Consider the following 15,239-nt stretch of genomic DNA (forward strand, 5'->3'; position numbering starts at 1 on the left):
TGTATGGGTGGAATCGAGGGCTTCTTGGACGTTATTGCGGCCACAAATCTGGAATGGGAGTCCATGTTGAGGAACATGCGACAACAACATCCCATTCCAGACGAGTCATCCGACACACACAACGAGGCAGATGGTGCGAGGAGGAGTGAGGAATTCTACCAGGCGATGAACGACCCTTAGTTCTTTTTTTCTGGTTGTTGTATTATAAATTCAAAACTTATTTATATATAAAATATTTTCGTATTGATTTTTATTTTAAATTATAATTTTATTAATAAATTAAATAATTTTAATTATTTTTTTAATTATACTTTTAATTTCTGTAAAATAAAAAAACCGAAGTAAATTCGTAGCTAAATTACGACTTATTTACGTGGAAAGTTTACGAGGAAATGACGAGGAAGGTTAAACGAGTACTTTACGAGAAAATACTTTCGAGGTATTTACGTGAATTTTACGAGGAAATACTTTCGAAATATTTACGTGTAATTTATGAGGAACTCCTTTCGAGGTATTTACGAGGAAATATAACGACCTCCTTACGTGGAATGTTTACGTGGTCTTTACGACGAAATGATATACTTCGTATTTACGACGAAATGTTTTCCTCGCTAAGTTACAACGAATTGGCGAGGAAATATGCGTTACGACGAACGAGTATCGACGAAACGTGTTTCCTCGTTAATTCTTCGTAAAGCTTCTTTTACGACGAACTAACGTGGAATACCGCCGTCGTTAAGCTCATGCTTTCTTGTAGTGTTATTTTCATATGTAATGTCGTTGATAGACTTTCGTTCATGATTTGATTAATGTGGATTCATTATAGATTATGATAATGCAGACGCCAGGCCATTATGTTACTTTGGAATCCAAGTGTGTAAGCTGGATACTCACATGTGTGCATGCAACATAGTGGAATATATACGTGTGAGGTGATAGATGTATAACTAACTATAAACAAAATATTAAAACTCCCGGATCTGAAAAATGTACTCAAATATAATAATTGGCAGAAAGAAAGAAAATACATCACTATTCACTAGTGATGATTCTAAGGTTAACTACAATGATCTTTTATTGTTTATAACTTTCCATCGTGATTCTCTTTCGTTAAATTAATGTAACGCTTTTTTCAGAGAATATTATATAATGTGTAGTATTGTGGTAAGCATATCCAAATTTATTCGATTTTTCAGTGATATTATAAAGTATTTGTTATGGTAGGTATTATGTAAGGTGTTTGATTTTGATTCAATGTACTTCAGTTCTTTTCATTGTTTAATTATGATTCAATGTACTTCAGTTATTTTCATTGTTTTATTATAAACCATTATCGTGGTGAAGTTAGCAGATCTAGTTGTTATTCGATATCATTTTTCTACTGCAAGTGCCAAGATATCAAAATTAGGGTGTGTGATATATAATACATAGGACTTATTAACTAAATTACGGTTGCTAAAAATGGCAAGTGCGATGAGATCAGATAACGTTAACGTTCCCGAAATGGACAAATTACTCTCACTTACCAGGTCAATGTTTTTCATGGGTAAGACGTCCACAAAGCTCAAACCAATTGTTTTGAAAACAATAGGATAATTCAAAACAAATTTCAACCTTCAGTGTTTTCAAATTTTCAACATAAATGCGCCACAAAATAATATTTACATGGACTGGAAAAGAAATTGAAAAAAAAAACAATGAGTTATCAGAGTTTTTAGAAAGAAAAAATCGAGATTTGTCCAAAAAAAAATCGAGCTAAACGTGAGTCATGTGTGCTAAACTAGGGTCGCCGGAGGTCACAAAGGCGTGGGGATTTTGTGTTACCAGATGCTGAGTTTGGTCTGAACAAGCTTTATCTATTAGACTAGGTAATAATCATCGTCTTGCGCGGAATGTGAGTTATTAGTTTCGTTATTTTTTAATAAAGAGACATTAATCTGTTTAATCTGGATATCATTTCGGTTTTAGGTTGTTTTTTGGTTTTTAATCTCCTAAAATATAACTATCATTTTAAATAAATATTTATTTGGTTTGTTCGGTTAAAATGTTTGATGTTTTGAGTTTTTTTTTCCTGTGATAATAAAAAATTACTATTATTTGTTTGTTTTCATGTTATAAATCTTAGATAGTCGTGATGTCGAACCAATGGTTTCATATTATGGTTTCTAAACGAATAATAGTTAAAAAAGAAAAAAAAATTATTAAGACAAATCATTTTACTGCAATTTGGTCGATAGTGAAAAAATCATTAAGAAAAAAAATATTTTAACTTCCAAAAAAAATTAGATATTTCAGTTGTAGTAAATACTTAGTTATAAGGTGCTCACGTAAATATGCACATGTATGTGTATGTAAAAGTATATAAAGATGGTTGATAAATATATAAAGATATTGTTAATTAATATTAAATGACATTTTTTCAGAATAATAAATGAAAAATAAAATTCTTAAAATGAAATTATTTAAAAACAAATATATTGTAAAATTTATATAAACTATAATATATAACTTATATATAATTCTTTAAGTATATGTATATATATATGCATATAACGGATCAAATTGGATATCCGTTCTTATCAATATTGATATTTGTGATTTGCTTTTTTTTTTAATGGATATTGCATTCTAGTATTTGATTTGCTTCGTAGAGTAACAGATATCCGGATTTTTCGGTTCGAATCAAAACGGATAACGAACCCAATCAAAATTTATGAATAATTTGTCCAGCTCTATTCGTAAACAGTAAAAATAACGTAACGAAGAACCATGCATGTGAGTTTTATATTAAAAAACGTAAAGTACATAGTGTGAACATATTTATGTAGAGTTTGACTGAAAAGCTATCTACATGTGACATATGTCTATTTTAGTGTGAACGCATTTATTACAATGTTTGTACACGTGACATGTGTCCAGTTTAGTGTGAGCACATTTATTACAATGCTTCTCATTTAATTTACTCTCTCTGTTTCTAAATAGATGATGTTTTAGGGAGTTTTTGATGTTTCAAAAAGATGATGTTTTCATATATCAATGCATTTTTTAACTTTATCAAAAACTGTGTGATCAATGATATTTTGCAATATCTTTTGTGATTGGTTGAATAACTTTTAATTTATATTTAATGATATTTTTAAGATAAAAAATAAATTTCTTAATAGCTGTGCACGATCCTAAAACTTAACGTATTTTGAAACAGAGGAAGTATAAGGGATGGTAACTCTTATCAGTTCCCTCTTTCCAGATATAGTATATAATTAACATATGAGAAACAGTACCGCATGCAAACCAAGTAATGAAATAACGAAGAATGCCGAGAGAATCATAGAGACATTGGCTGTTAAGAAAACCTCCTTGTTAAAAAGCATGTGAAGCAAGTCACCTTTTTCAAGGGTTTTTAAAAGTAACTAATGAGGGTTTAAAATTTTAGTTTAATTGTTCTAGAAAAAAATCTTCTCAATATTATTTTATGGCTGGTCCAACTAATTTTCTTTTGTTGATAATATGCAATTATATTGGAATGTAAATCAGAGATATACAGTCAGCAGCTTGGTCTTAAACATGAGATGTTGATTGACGACACAAAAGAAATAAATAAAGAATGCCTCTTTCTTACTGCAATTTAATATGAAAATCCTTTTAAAAAAAATGAAGAAAAATTGCAAACATGTCGGGTAACTAGATCGAGATGTGCTAAAAGGAAAATCAGAACGGATCCAATATTTGATTATTGAGTAGTACCTTGATTGAATTGTCCTTTTAAATTATTTAATTACACGATAAAAATTGATTCTCTGACGGACTAATCAAGAATCACGTTTGACAAAAGGAAATAATCTTCGTCCTATTTAGCGTAGATAAAAGTTCTATGACCGTTACATTAGAATATACTTTATATATTATTTATCAACTGTTCCTGAAAACATTATTAATTTCATGATTAGAAAATTTTAATTTTGATCTTAAAATAATTAATAAATAAACAATTAATTATCTATAAAACAAACGAATATCTGGTTTAGCACTGTTTTTTTAAAAGTAATGTACTTTTCCCTTAATACATGATGAAGAGTCCTTTTTGTACGTGTGTGCGTGCGTAAAGAACTGTACTTTTCAATCTGAGTACACAGAATACAACTAATTAAATAGTTGTTCGATAATTCCAATACATTTAAATAAATGGACTATGATTATTTACGCTAAATATTTTTATTTAATTCTCTCCATGTTCATTTCTGTCAGAGATCATAATCATATATGTATACCCTCTCTCTCTCTCTCTCTCTAGAAACATAACTTCGCCTTCTTTTAGTCTCTATTGTGCGGAGAAAGAGAGAGAAGGCAAAGTCTTCTCTCATTTCTGAGTGAAAGCTGAGACCTTTCTTCTGGTAACTTCAATGGTCCTGAATCAAACACCCTCCATGCCGTGAGAATCTATTTCTTTTGAAAAGACAACTTCTTCTTCTTCTTCTGTTGTCTCCGTTGAGTTTATCCTCCACATAATATAATACTTTAGCTAATCTCTGTTTTAAAAAAGGAAGAAAAGTTTTAATTGTGAGTGGTTCCTGTTTGAAAAATTGATTTTCGAATATTCTTTGTTTGATACCTTTTTTTTTTGATTGTTACATCTTCCTGATCTTATTTGTCTCTTTGTCAATTTACAGGATCTTCTCCTTTAACTGTTCACTCCCATCTCTTTTTCTCAATCTGGCAAGAAGTAGCAGCTCTTACGACATTCCCACTTTAAGCACTTTCCTGTCTTCTTGAAAAATCTGTTTGTATTTGTGAAAAGTTTCACACTTTTATTGTTTTGCTTGTAAAGATCTGAGCTTTTTGGAAAGGATTTTACTGGGGTTTTTTTATGAGTTAAAAAAATGGCCGCAAGAGTAGAATCAGCAACAATGGGTGGTGGTGGTGAGATTGATGAAGAGAGTGATGAGAGAGGTAGCATGTGGGATTTAGACCAGAAGCTTGATCAATCTATGGATGAAGAAGCTGGTCGGCTTAGGAACATGTACAAAGAAAAGGTTTATTTACTAATTTTTATCTTTTATTATTATTACAGCAAACTCCAAATCTTGTCTCTAAATTCAATTTGGTTGTTGCAGAAATTCTCAGCTCTTCTGCTTCTGCAGCTTTCGTTTCAGAGCCTTGGTGTTGTCTATGGAGATTTAGGGACTTCTCCTCTCTATGTTTTCTACAATACATTCCCTCATGGGATCAAAGATCCTGAAGACATCATTGGAGCTTTATCCCTCATTATCTATTCGCTCACACTCATCCCTCTTCTCAAATACGTGTTTGTTGTATGTAAAGCAAATGATAATGGTCAAGGTAAATACCAAATCACAAATCTTTATGCATTTTCACTTTGCTAGTTACTGACTTAGTTGTTTTTTTAATTGAAAGGTGGAACCTTTGCTCTCTATTCATTACTATGTAGACACGCCAAGGTGAAAACGATAAGGAACCAGCACCGTACTGATGAAGAGCTTACTACTTACAGCAGGTCTACCTTTCATGAGCATTCCTTTGCTGCCAAAACCAAAAGGTGGTTAGAAGAAAGGACATCTAGGAAAACAGCTCTTCTTGTTTTGGTTCTTGTTGGTACTTGTATGGTCATTGGCGATGGTATCCTTACTCCAGCCATTTCTGGTATGCCTTTTCACTTTCCCTTTTTAAGTAAGTTGTGTTCTCGAGCCTCAAGGCCGGTCCTGTGCATAGCCAAGTGAAACATTTTGAAGAAAATTACATATATATATATAAGCTCCCAAATTTGTAAAAAAAAAGTTTATTAGAATTTTTGCTAAATCACCTACAGCCCTCAAAATCTCGGGACCGGCTCGGCTTGAAAAACGATTATTGATAATAACATTACACTCTTTTGCAGTTCTGTCAGCTGCAGGTGGGCTAAGAGTAAACCTTCCTCATATAAGCAATGGTATTACCACTTAATACATTCAACTCCATTGGAAACATTTGATGTCTCATTAGTAATCATAAGTTTGTTGGTTATTGTTACTACTACAGGTGTTGTTGTTCTTGTTGCTGTTGTGATACTAGTCAGCTTGTTTAGTGTACAGCATTACGGAACAGACCGTGTTGGTTGGCTTTTCGCTCCCATTGTCTTCCTCTGGTTTCTCTCCATCGCAAGTATCGGTATGTACAACATCTGGAAACACGATACCACCGTCTTGAAAGCTTTCTCTCCTGTTTATATCTACCGGTATTTCAAAAGAGGAGGTATAGATCGCTGGACATCTCTTGGAGGCATCATGCTTAGTATAACAGGTAATAAAAAAAAAGAAGAAGCTGCTGACTCTGCTCTTGAATCTTCAACTATTCTAAATCTTGATTTTCTTGAAAATGGCAGGGATTGAAGCACTCTTTGCTGACCTATCTCACTTTCCTGTTTCCGCTGTCCAAATCGCTTTCACTGCCATTGTGTTTCCTTGCCTTCTTTTGGCTTATAGTGGACAAGCTGCCTACATTAGAAACCACCCTCATCACGTGGCTGATGCGTTTTACCGTTCCATTCCAGGTTTCTTGTTTGATAAGTTACCTACTTTTTGTTTGTTAGAAGGAAGGTTGGAGTTAAAGTTAACTTTTTTTTGTATTCTTTGTAGGAAGTGTGTATTGGCCAATGTTCATTATTGCAACTGCTGCAGCCATTGTTGCAAGCCAGGCCACGATCTCAGCCACATTCTCTTTGATCAAGCAAGCTCTAGCACACGGTTGTTTCCCTAGGGTTAAAGTAGTACACACTTCTAGGAAGTTTCTTGGTCAGATCTACGTTCCGGACATCAACTGGATCTTGATGATTCTCTGCATTGCTGTAACCGCTGGATTCAAGAACCAGAGTCAGATAGGTAACGCTTATGGAACTGCGGTTGTGATCGTCATGCTTGTCACAACGCTGCTTATGACGCTGATCATGATCCTCGTGTGGCGTTGCCACTGGGTTCTTGTTCTTGTGTTCACCGTCCTCTCGCTTGTGGTTGAATGCACTTACTTCTCGGCTATGCTTTTCAAAGTGGACCAAGGAGGTTGGGTGCCGCTGGTTATCGCTGCAGCGTTTCTCCTCATCATGTCGGTGTGGCATTACGGAACTTTGAAGAGGTACGAGTTTGAGATGCATAGTAGAGTCTCAATGGCTTGGATTCTTGGACTTGGGCCTAGCCTTGGGCTTGTTCGTGTTCCTGGTGTTGGGCTTGTCTACACTGAGCTAGCTAGTGGAGTCCCTCACATCTTCTCTCACTTCATCACAAACCTACCGGCTATACACTCTGTTGTGGTGTTTGTATGCGTCAAGAACCTTCCGGTTTACACTGTTCCCGAGGAAGAACGGTTCCTTGTTAAAAGGATTGGTCCTAAAAACTTCCACATGTTCCGTTGCGTTGCAAGGTAACACATGAAAGTTTAACATCGGTAGTTAAAGAATTAATAAAATAATATATAAAAGGTTAGGACCGATCCATTTATCACTATTAGTTTTAGGTTTGAAGTTGTGTAAACTGTTTTGTCCTTAGCCATTATTAGTTTTAAGTCTGAAGTTGTGTAAACTGTTTTGTCCTTAGCCATATCTTTCTTAACCTTGAAGCCATTTGTTAACAGGTATGGATACGGAGACTTGCACAAGAAAGACGACGACTTTGAGAAACGTCTCTTCGAGAGCCTCTTCTTGTTCATTCGCCTTGAGTCCATGATGGAAGGAGGCTGTTCTGATTCAGATGACTACAGCATATGTGGAAGCCAGAATCATTTCAAAGAAAAGAACGAGAATGTTGCAACCTTTGATACGTTTGACTCCATAGAGTCCATAACGCCGGTGAAACGGGTGAGCCACACGGTGACGGCGTCGAGCCAGATGAGCGGCGGAGTGGATGAGCTGGAGTTTATTAATAGGTGTAGAGATGCGGGAGTGGTGCATATAATGGGGAACACGGTGGTTAGAGCGAGGAGGCAGGCGAGGTTCTACAAGAAGATAGCTATTGATTATTTGTATGCGTTTTTGAGGAAGATTTGTAGAGAACATAGTGTTATCTTCAATGTTCCTCAGGAGAGCCTTCTGAATGTTGGTCAGATCTTCTATGTATAAGAGAATGAGATATGTATATGCACTAATGCACGGATGATATTGCATGTGTTGTATGTATATCCCTTTTCGAATGTAATGTTGTCTATCATGTTGTATATGGATAGTACGTAAGATTATACAACTGCTCAAAAAGAAAAAGATGGCTCTTACTACAGAAGAGTCCAAGTCCTTTGTACACACAAAAAGAAGATGAAAAACAGCAGCGAATGAGACTGAGAAAGAAAGAAAGAGCAGAAAAGTGTTTGGGGGGTCCTTCGTTTGACGATTAATGAGTTGGTTGGAGGAGAAGACAGCTAGTCCTTAATCTCTCTCTCTTTTCTTTCTAATTCTCTCCTCAGAAAATATCTGCCAAATAGTATCTGTAGTTCGTTATAAATTTTTACGCTAATCTAGTTTTAATCCTATTTTGCCCCAAAAAAAAAACTATTTTGATTTATTCATAGTAAAGGCCAGTCATCTCCATAGATAACTACTAGTTAATTTGCCACTTCAAATCCAGTAAAGTTTAACTTTTTTTAGAGCATGATTAATCTAGAGTTCTTAGCAGAAGTTAAAAAATTGTTTCTTAACTTCTGATCTACTTAACTATAAGGGCATGATCAATCCCGGTTTCTTAGTTTCGGGGTTCTTAATTCATGATTTGATATATATATATATATATATTTTACATTTTATGTTGACGATTCTTATATCTTTTATTTAATAGAAGGTTCTTAATTTTTCTTAGTTAAAATCTAAAAAAAAGTTAAGAACCGTCTCTTAACCGAAGGTAAAAAAACGTCAGTTAAGAGAATGGGTTAACAATGGTCTGAGCTTCTTTTAAAATATTCCGGGGGAGATTACAGGCGTTATCTAGCTGTCAACATCCTTAATAATAATTAAATAGATAATTACTTCTAATAATATATTATTAAATATTGGGTAAATCTCTAAAATAGCACATTTCTAAATTTATATCACAAAAATAGCATTCAAAAACTAAAATGACCAAAATAACACCTTTCTAAGTTTATCTTTTGAAAATTTTAATTTTTTTATTTTTCAAAATTTGAAATCTTATCCCCAAAACCTCATTTCTCAACTCAAAACCCTAAACCCTAAACCCTAAACCCTAAACTCTAAACTCTAAACCCTAAACTCTAAACCCTAAACCCTAAACCCTAAATCCTAAACCTCACCTTTTAACTCTAAACCTTAAGTTTGTGACTTTTGATAAAACATTAAGTAGTGCTATTTTTGTGACTTTTGACTTTGAATGCTAGTTTGAGAACGAAAACTTAATTTAATGCTATTTTTATTTTTTTCTCTTAAATATTTCCCTATTAATTCTTATTTTTAATTTGTTTTTCCAATTAGCCGCAAAATCGCAAAAACCCTAAAAACATTACCCACACTACTCCTCACAACTGTTGCAGAACAGATAGATATGCTCAGCTCCGCCGCCACCGCTACCGCTACCGCCACCTCCGTGAGTGCTCGCTCTGGCGATATCCTCTGCGGCTATTTGCGTAGGAAAACCGTCGCGCCTTTTCGCTTTGCTCAGACTGTAAGCTCTCCTCTCCTCTCCTATGTTCGAACGTGCTCTTCTTCTTCTCCTCATGTCTTTGTTTCACGTTCTGCTAAATACTTAAATTAATTTTTTTTTAGAAGCAGCAGGTATACTGTAAGTCTCTGCGTCCGAGTTTCGTTGCGGTCCGAGCCATGTCAGAGTCTCAGACAGCTCTAAAGAATAAGCCACAGTCCTCGACCTCCTCTGGTTTGTTTTTTTTTTTGTTAACCTGCAATTTCATATCCAGAGATTGATTTCAATTATATTCTGTTTACAATAAGGTTTTTTTAATGTATACAACAGGAAAGAAGCAAGCTTTGATATCTTTATCTGACAAGAAGGATTTAGCTACTCTTGGCAACGGTCTTCAAGAGTTGGGGTATGTCTTATTTCATAAATTTTTAGTTATGTTTATGGACTTAAAAATGATTCCTTTTTTTTTTCATCTCTAGATACACTATTGTTTCTACTGGAGGAACTGCATCTACCTTGGAGAATGCTGGAGTCTCTGTCACCAAAGTTGAGACGCTTACTCATTTCCCTGAAATGGCAAGTTTCAATCTTTAAGCTCGCATCTCTTTTGTTATCGTTTATTATTCTTCAATAGGATTCACCTTTCAATTAAAAAAAATGATTAAGCAGTTTAGTTTGGTATATTAAACTTAGCTCTCGTTTTGTTTTTTTCTTCTCGAAAGCTTGATGGCCGTGTGAAGACTTTGCACCCAAACATTCACGGTGGTATCCTCGCTAGAAGAGATGTGGAGCATCACATGGAAGCTCTTAACGAGCATGGCATTGGTGAGTTCTTACATTTGATTTGCGTTGAGATTAAGCTGTCTATAGTGTCTCCTTCCTTTATGCTAATCTGCATCATTTTTGATGTATTGAATGACAGGTACATTTGATGTGGTGGTTGTCAATTTGTATCCGTTCTACAACAAAGTTACTGCTCCAGGTGGGATCAGTTTTGAGGATGGGATTGAGAACATCGACATTGGTGGTCCTGCTATGATTAGAGCTGCTGCTAAGGTAGCACATACATATATATATATATACTATGCATATGAAATTTATTACGTGTATTTATTTCTTTCTATGTTATTGGACAGAACCACAAGGATGTCCTCATTGTTGTCGATTCAGAGGATTATCCATCCGTTTTGGAGTATCTCAAAGGAGGGCAGAGCGACCAACAATTCCGCAGGAAACTTGCGTGGAAGGCCTTTCAGCATGTTGCTGCTTATGATTCCGCCGTCTCAGAATGGCTATGGAAGCAGACCGAAGGACGTAAGTGCATATTTTTTTATGTGATCCTCTCCTTACACTAGTTATTTCAATTAGACTATGCCTCAACATGAATATACTAAAAAATCAATTTTCTTGTCTTGCAACCTTTCTCAGAAGAGAAGTTCCCTCCCAGCTTTACAGTTCCGCTTTCACTTAAAAGCTCCCTCCGTTACGGTGAAAATCCTCATCAAAAGGCTGCGTTTTATGTTGATAAGAGCCTTGCTGAAGTCAACGCTGGTGGTATTGCCACAGCCATTCAGCACCATGGCAAGGTAAATCGTTTACCCATATCATAGTTGTAAAAAGTATCTTGATGCTGACGGTCATAATTTTGTATAATGTGAGCAGGAAATGTCATACAACAACTACCTTGATGCTGACGCTGCGTGGAACTGTGTGTCAGAATTCGAAAACCCGACATGTGTGGTCGTGAAGCACACAAATCCTTGTGGTGTGGCCTCTCGCGATGATATTCTCGAGGCTTACCGTCTAGCTGTTAAAGCTGACCCAGTTAGCGCCTTTGGTGGTATTGTAGCCTTCAATGTCGAAGTGGACGAGGTAAATTTAACTAGTACTGTGCAGTAAGTGTATTCAATTTTGTCTAATAATCTGTTGTTAATCTGTCTGTAGGTTCTTGCTAGAGAGCTCCGAGAGTTCAGGAGCCCAACGGATGGAGAAACTAGAATGTTCTATGAAATCGTGGTTGCTCCAAAGTACACTGCTAAAGGTCTTGAAGTACTCAAAGGGAAATCGAAAACTCTGAGGATCCTCGAGGCTAAAAAGAATGACCAAGGGAAGCTGTCTCTTAGACAAGTTGGTGGAGGATGGTTAGCTCAAGACTCGGACGACATAACTCCAGAAGACATCAGTTTTAAAGCCGTCTCGGATAAGACTCCCACTGAAAGCGAGCTTGCGGATGCCAAATTTGCTTGGCTTTGCGTTAAGCATGTCAAGAGCAACGCCATTGTGATAGCAAAGGTTTGTCTCTTTTTCTCTTTCTTATATGTCTTTGCTAGTTCATGATTCTGAGTCTTGGGTTGTTTATGGTGAAGAACAACTGTATGCTGGGGATGGGAAGCGGACAGCCAAACCGAGTAGAGAGTTTGAGATTAGCTTTTAAGAAAGCTGGTGAGGAAGCCAAAGGAGCTGCCTTGGCCAGTGACGCCTTCTTCCCATTCGGTATATTTATTCTCCTGGACCATTCTTCTGTTTGTAATAGCGTAATGCTTCTATGAAGAGAGAGTTTTAATACTTGTTGTTGTTGTGTGAATGGCAGCTTGGAAAGATGCGGTAGAAGAGGCGTGCGAGAAAGGAATAGGAGCGATAGCAGAGCCTGGAGGTAGTATTAGAGACCAAGACGCCATTGATTGCTGCAACAAGTATGGTGTCTCTCTTCTCTTCACCAACGTTAGACATTTCCGCCATTGATGATGAATCCCAAGAGATTTTGAAAGACATGCTTGTTCCAAAGAAGTTTGTTTCTGGCTCTAGGCAAGAACACCCCACCAAACAAAAGCAAGAGTTGAGAAATGTTGTAACTTTGATATGAAAGCGTTTGACTTTATGTGTGATTAGCACCTGAGAGTTGTTTCTTCGAATAAAGTTGACATTTTTAATAAAAGATCATATTTTTCTCAACACCCAGAAGAAACACGATGAGATGTGTATATTTTAAATCAACTTAAACTAAAACGAGAGAGTCAACGACAGTGGAGATAGGAAAGAGAAGAGAGATGGCGACGGGGAAAGTGGTGGTGGAGAAGATTAGAGGGAGATCTACGGCTACGAGTTGCTTCTCTAAGTATCCTCTCAAGTTCATACTTCCCACCAAGGTTCTCTATCTATAACTGAAGCATCTATTCTGAGTTTCAATAGTTCAAAGCATCTATTCAGAGTTTCAATAGTTTCAAAAAAAAAAAAAAAAATCCCGACATCGAACTTTCAGGTAGCTCCTGTCGGAACTGACGTTGTCTGGATTTACAGCATCACCTATGGCGGCGGCATTGTCTCTGTACTTCCCTCTCTCTCTCTCTCACTTCCTTTTGTCTCTCAGTAAATTTGTCAATTAATTGAACAAGTTCTTGTTCATAGGGAGATTCGATTTCATGTGAGTTCACCATTGGTGATGGCTGCACTGCAGTGCTTACAACCCAGTCTTCTACTAAGGTTAAACCAACACATTCTGTCTCTTTCTTTCGATTGGTGACATTAACTTCATCCTACTTGGTTTGATTCTCTGGTTTGGATCTTGTAATTTCATTACAGGTATACAAGGCAATAGGATCAAAGTGCTCTGAACAGACTTTAGAAGTAATGTTTCTTTCGCATCTACAAATCATTTGAGTTATGTTGTGTCAGATAGAGAAACAGTTTGCTATTGCAATAGAATAAGACCCTTTTATTTGCTTCCTGTTTATCATATTGTTGTGTGCAGTAGGCGAGAATAGGGAGTGAGTCTCTTTTGGTTGTGATTCCAGATCCAGTGACTTGCTTCTCCACTGCTCGGTACTATCAGAAACAAAACTTCAGATTGGTTTCAGACTCTAACCTTGTCCTTGTGGATTGGATCACAAGCGGGCGTCACGCTAATGGTGAAAAATGGGACTTCGAGTTTTATAAAAGCATCAACAATGTCTACCTGGAAGATGATAAACCTTTATTCCTTGACACAGTAAATTACTAATCTCATTCACACTATCTGATAAGAACATTCATGACCAAGATTATTAGACCTTACTGTGGTAATGGTTTGTTTACTCCAGGTGCTGCTAGAGAAGAGGAACATACAAAGCATAGCGGAGCGGATGCAAGACTATCACGCCATAGCAATGGTCATACTCTTCGGGTTGGTTTCTCTCTGTCTTCTTGTAGTAGTTCTAGAGAAGGCACTAGAGCACATCTTTATAGTGAGAATTTGGTTTATTTGCTAAATCTGTTTGGCAAATGGGATCAAGGCCAAAGCTGAGGGAACTCCAGAAGCAAGTTCAAGAAAACGTGAAGAATATGATGGCGGAACAGTTGCAGATCTCTTATGGTTCTCGGAGACACAATCCTGATTCAAGGGCACGTAATGGCTTCATGAAACCAGAGTTCATAGCTTCCTGCAGCACTTTTGGCCCTGAGGTTAGTAGTAATCATGCTTTCTTTCTCAGTTTCCAAATCCTTCAATCTTGTTTCTCCTATCCATCAAGAAACCATATAGGATTAGACAATATTGACCGGTAGGATTAGAGACAACGCATGAATGGCTATTGCGGCTAGGCTTTAGTGATTGAAACATGGTGTGAATATATTGCAGGGAAAAGGAGTTGTGATTCGAATTGCTTCGGATTCCACAGAGCCAGTCTATAACTTCTTGAGGCAACAACTGGGTGGTTTGGAACCACTTCTTGGTCAATCTCCTTATGCTTGAGTCTTTTTTCATTTTCATTTTTCTTTCTCTTTACTCTACCAAAAGCATCAACAAGTCCATCCAACATCATATTGTTGTTTAGGTGAAAACAATAAGAACTCATTCAAAATTAATCTATCTATTAATAAGAGCAATTTCAATTAATGTTAGAAAGGTTGCGTTGATTCATCGTAAAAGTTGCATTTGTTGAAAAAAACTTAAATTATGTTGTGTTGTGTTGTTTTGTTGAAAGTTGCATTGGTTGAAAAAAAAAACTCAAAAGTTGTGTTGTTTTATATTAAAAGTTGCATTGGTTGAAAAGAAGTTAAATTATATTTGCGTCTTTCCAACATCATTTCTAAAACTATTAATAATAGCAAATACCAATTAATGTTGAAAGTTGTGTTGTTTCATCCTAAAAATTTGTATTCGTTGTTTCATCCTAAAAGTTGCATTTGTTAAAAGTTAAATTATATTTGTGTTTTTTTCAACATCAAATTAAATTATATCCTAAAAGTTGTATTTGTTGAAAAGAAGTTAAATAATATTTGTATCAATAAAAATTATTGTTATCCTAATTGTTAAAAAAATTATCAAAATATCTAAAAGTGTATATTTTCTCCAAATAAATGTCAAAGGTTGTAATTTTTCATCTTAAAATGACACTTTAAAAAAAATTCCAATTAATGTTGAAAGATTGTGTTGTTTAATCGTAAAAATTATATTTGTTGAAAAGAACTTAAATTATAAATATGCCTTAAAGGTTGTGTTGTTTTATCTTAAAAGTTGCATTGGTTGAAAAGAAGTTAAATTACATTTATGACTTTTCAACATCATCTCTAAAACTATTAATAATAGCAATACCAATTAATGTCAAAAGTTCGGTTGTTTCATCATAAAGATTGTATTTG

The 15,239-nt window shown here is 35.6% G+C and overlaps 3 protein-coding genes across 9 annotated transcripts; all 3 read left to right on the forward strand.

The window, feature by feature from the left end:
* The first annotated feature begins 4,243 nt into the window (after positions 1 to 4,243).
* Positions 4,244 to 8,222, forward strand: LOC106342305 (potassium transporter 11). Of its 5 annotated transcripts, none has more exons than XM_013781189.1 (9): positions 4,244 to 4,557; positions 4,668 to 5,030; positions 5,112 to 5,337; positions 5,413 to 5,658; positions 5,894 to 5,944; positions 6,034 to 6,294; positions 6,377 to 6,544; positions 6,630 to 7,407; positions 7,618 to 8,222. In XM_013781189.1, exons 2-9 carry the CDS (start codon positions 4,878 to 4,880, stop codon positions 8,099 to 8,101), a joined length of 2,367 nt encoding a protein of 788 aa, XP_013636643.1. In that variant the 5' UTR covers positions 4,244 to 4,557; positions 4,668 to 4,877; the 3' UTR covers positions 8,102 to 8,222. The 5 variants fall into 5 exon arrangements, with proteins under 5 accessions (XP_013636643.1, XP_013636644.1, XP_013636642.1 ...); XM_013781190.1 differs by having other exon boundaries at positions 4,244 to 4,484; XM_013781188.1 differs by having other exon boundaries at positions 4,244 to 4,429.
* Positions 8,223 to 9,448: 1,226 nt separating this feature from the next.
* LOC106342637 (bifunctional purine biosynthesis protein PurH) lies at positions 9,449 to 12,575 on the forward strand. Of its 3 annotated transcripts, none has more exons than XM_013781633.1 (12): positions 9,449 to 9,647; positions 9,749 to 9,857; positions 9,954 to 10,029; positions 10,103 to 10,199; positions 10,346 to 10,448; positions 10,546 to 10,679; positions 10,760 to 10,937; positions 11,052 to 11,209; positions 11,286 to 11,495; positions 11,568 to 11,915; positions 11,990 to 12,116; positions 12,214 to 12,575. In XM_013781633.1, exons 1-12 carry the CDS (start codon positions 9,528 to 9,530, stop codon positions 12,363 to 12,365), a joined length of 1,812 nt encoding a protein of 603 aa, XP_013637087.1. In that variant the 5' UTR covers positions 9,449 to 9,527; the 3' UTR covers positions 12,366 to 12,575. The 3 variants fall into 3 exon arrangements, with proteins under 3 accessions (XP_013637087.1, XP_013637088.1, XP_013637089.1); XM_013781634.1 differs by having other exon boundaries at positions 9,459 to 9,647; positions 9,755 to 9,857; positions 12,214 to 12,573; XM_013781635.1 differs by having other exon boundaries at positions 9,459 to 9,647; positions 9,758 to 9,857; positions 12,214 to 12,573.
* A 26-nt stretch (positions 12,576 to 12,601) lies between these two features.
* LOC106342639 (urease accessory protein D) lies at positions 12,602 to 14,487 on the forward strand. Its single transcript, XM_013781636.1, has 8 exons — positions 12,602 to 12,769; positions 12,883 to 12,948; positions 13,029 to 13,103; positions 13,203 to 13,247; positions 13,375 to 13,608; positions 13,700 to 13,782; positions 13,892 to 14,060; positions 14,236 to 14,487. Exons 1-8 carry the CDS (start codon positions 12,671 to 12,673, stop codon positions 14,347 to 14,349), a joined length of 885 nt encoding a protein of 294 aa, XP_013637090.1. The 5' UTR covers positions 12,602 to 12,670; the 3' UTR covers positions 14,350 to 14,487.
* Positions 14,488 to 15,239: the final 752 nt, after the last annotated feature.

The sequence above is a fragment of the Brassica oleracea genome, chromosome C4, assembly GCF_000695525.1.
Source record: "Brassica oleracea var. oleracea cultivar TO1000 chromosome C4, BOL, whole genome shotgun sequence".
NCBI lineage: Eukaryota > Viridiplantae > Streptophyta > Magnoliopsida > Brassicales > Brassicaceae > Brassica > Brassica oleracea.

Bases quoted from the DNA above. Each gene is read 5' to 3' on its own strand.
- LOC106342305 (XM_013781189.1), top strand. From the start codon at position 4,878: ATGGCCGCAAGAGTAGAATCAGCAACAATGGGTGGTGGTGGTGAGATT. The intron at 5,031-5,111 runs GTTTATTTACTA...TGGTTGTTGCAG, and splicing joins GGAACATGTACAAAGAAAAG to AAATTCTCAGCTCTTCTGCT. The intron at 6,295-6,376 runs GTAATAAAAAAA...TGAAAATGGCAG, and splicing joins CATCATGCTTAGTATAACAG to GGATTGAAGCACTCTTTGCT.
- LOC106342637 (XM_013781633.1), top strand. From the start codon at position 9,528: ATGCTCAGCTCCGCCGCCACCGCTACCGCTACCGCCACCTCCGTGAGT. The intron at 9,858-9,953 runs GTTTGTTTTTTT...TGTATACAACAG, and splicing joins ACAGTCCTCGACCTCCTCTG to GAAAGAAGCAAGCTTTGATA. The intron at 11,916-11,989 runs GTTTGTCTCTTT...TTTATGGTGAAG, and splicing joins ACGCCATTGTGATAGCAAAG to AACAACTGTATGCTGGGGAT.
- LOC106342639 (XM_013781636.1), top strand. From the start codon at position 12,671: ATGGCGACGGGGAAAGTGGTGGTGGAGAAGATTAGAGGGAGATCTACG. The intron at 13,609-13,699 runs GTAAATTACTAA...TGTTTACTCCAG, and splicing joins AACCTTTATTCCTTGACACA to GTGCTGCTAGAGAAGAGGAA. The intron at 14,061-14,235 runs GTTAGTAGTAAT...AATATATTGCAG, and splicing joins GCAGCACTTTTGGCCCTGAG to GGAAAAGGAGTTGTGATTCG.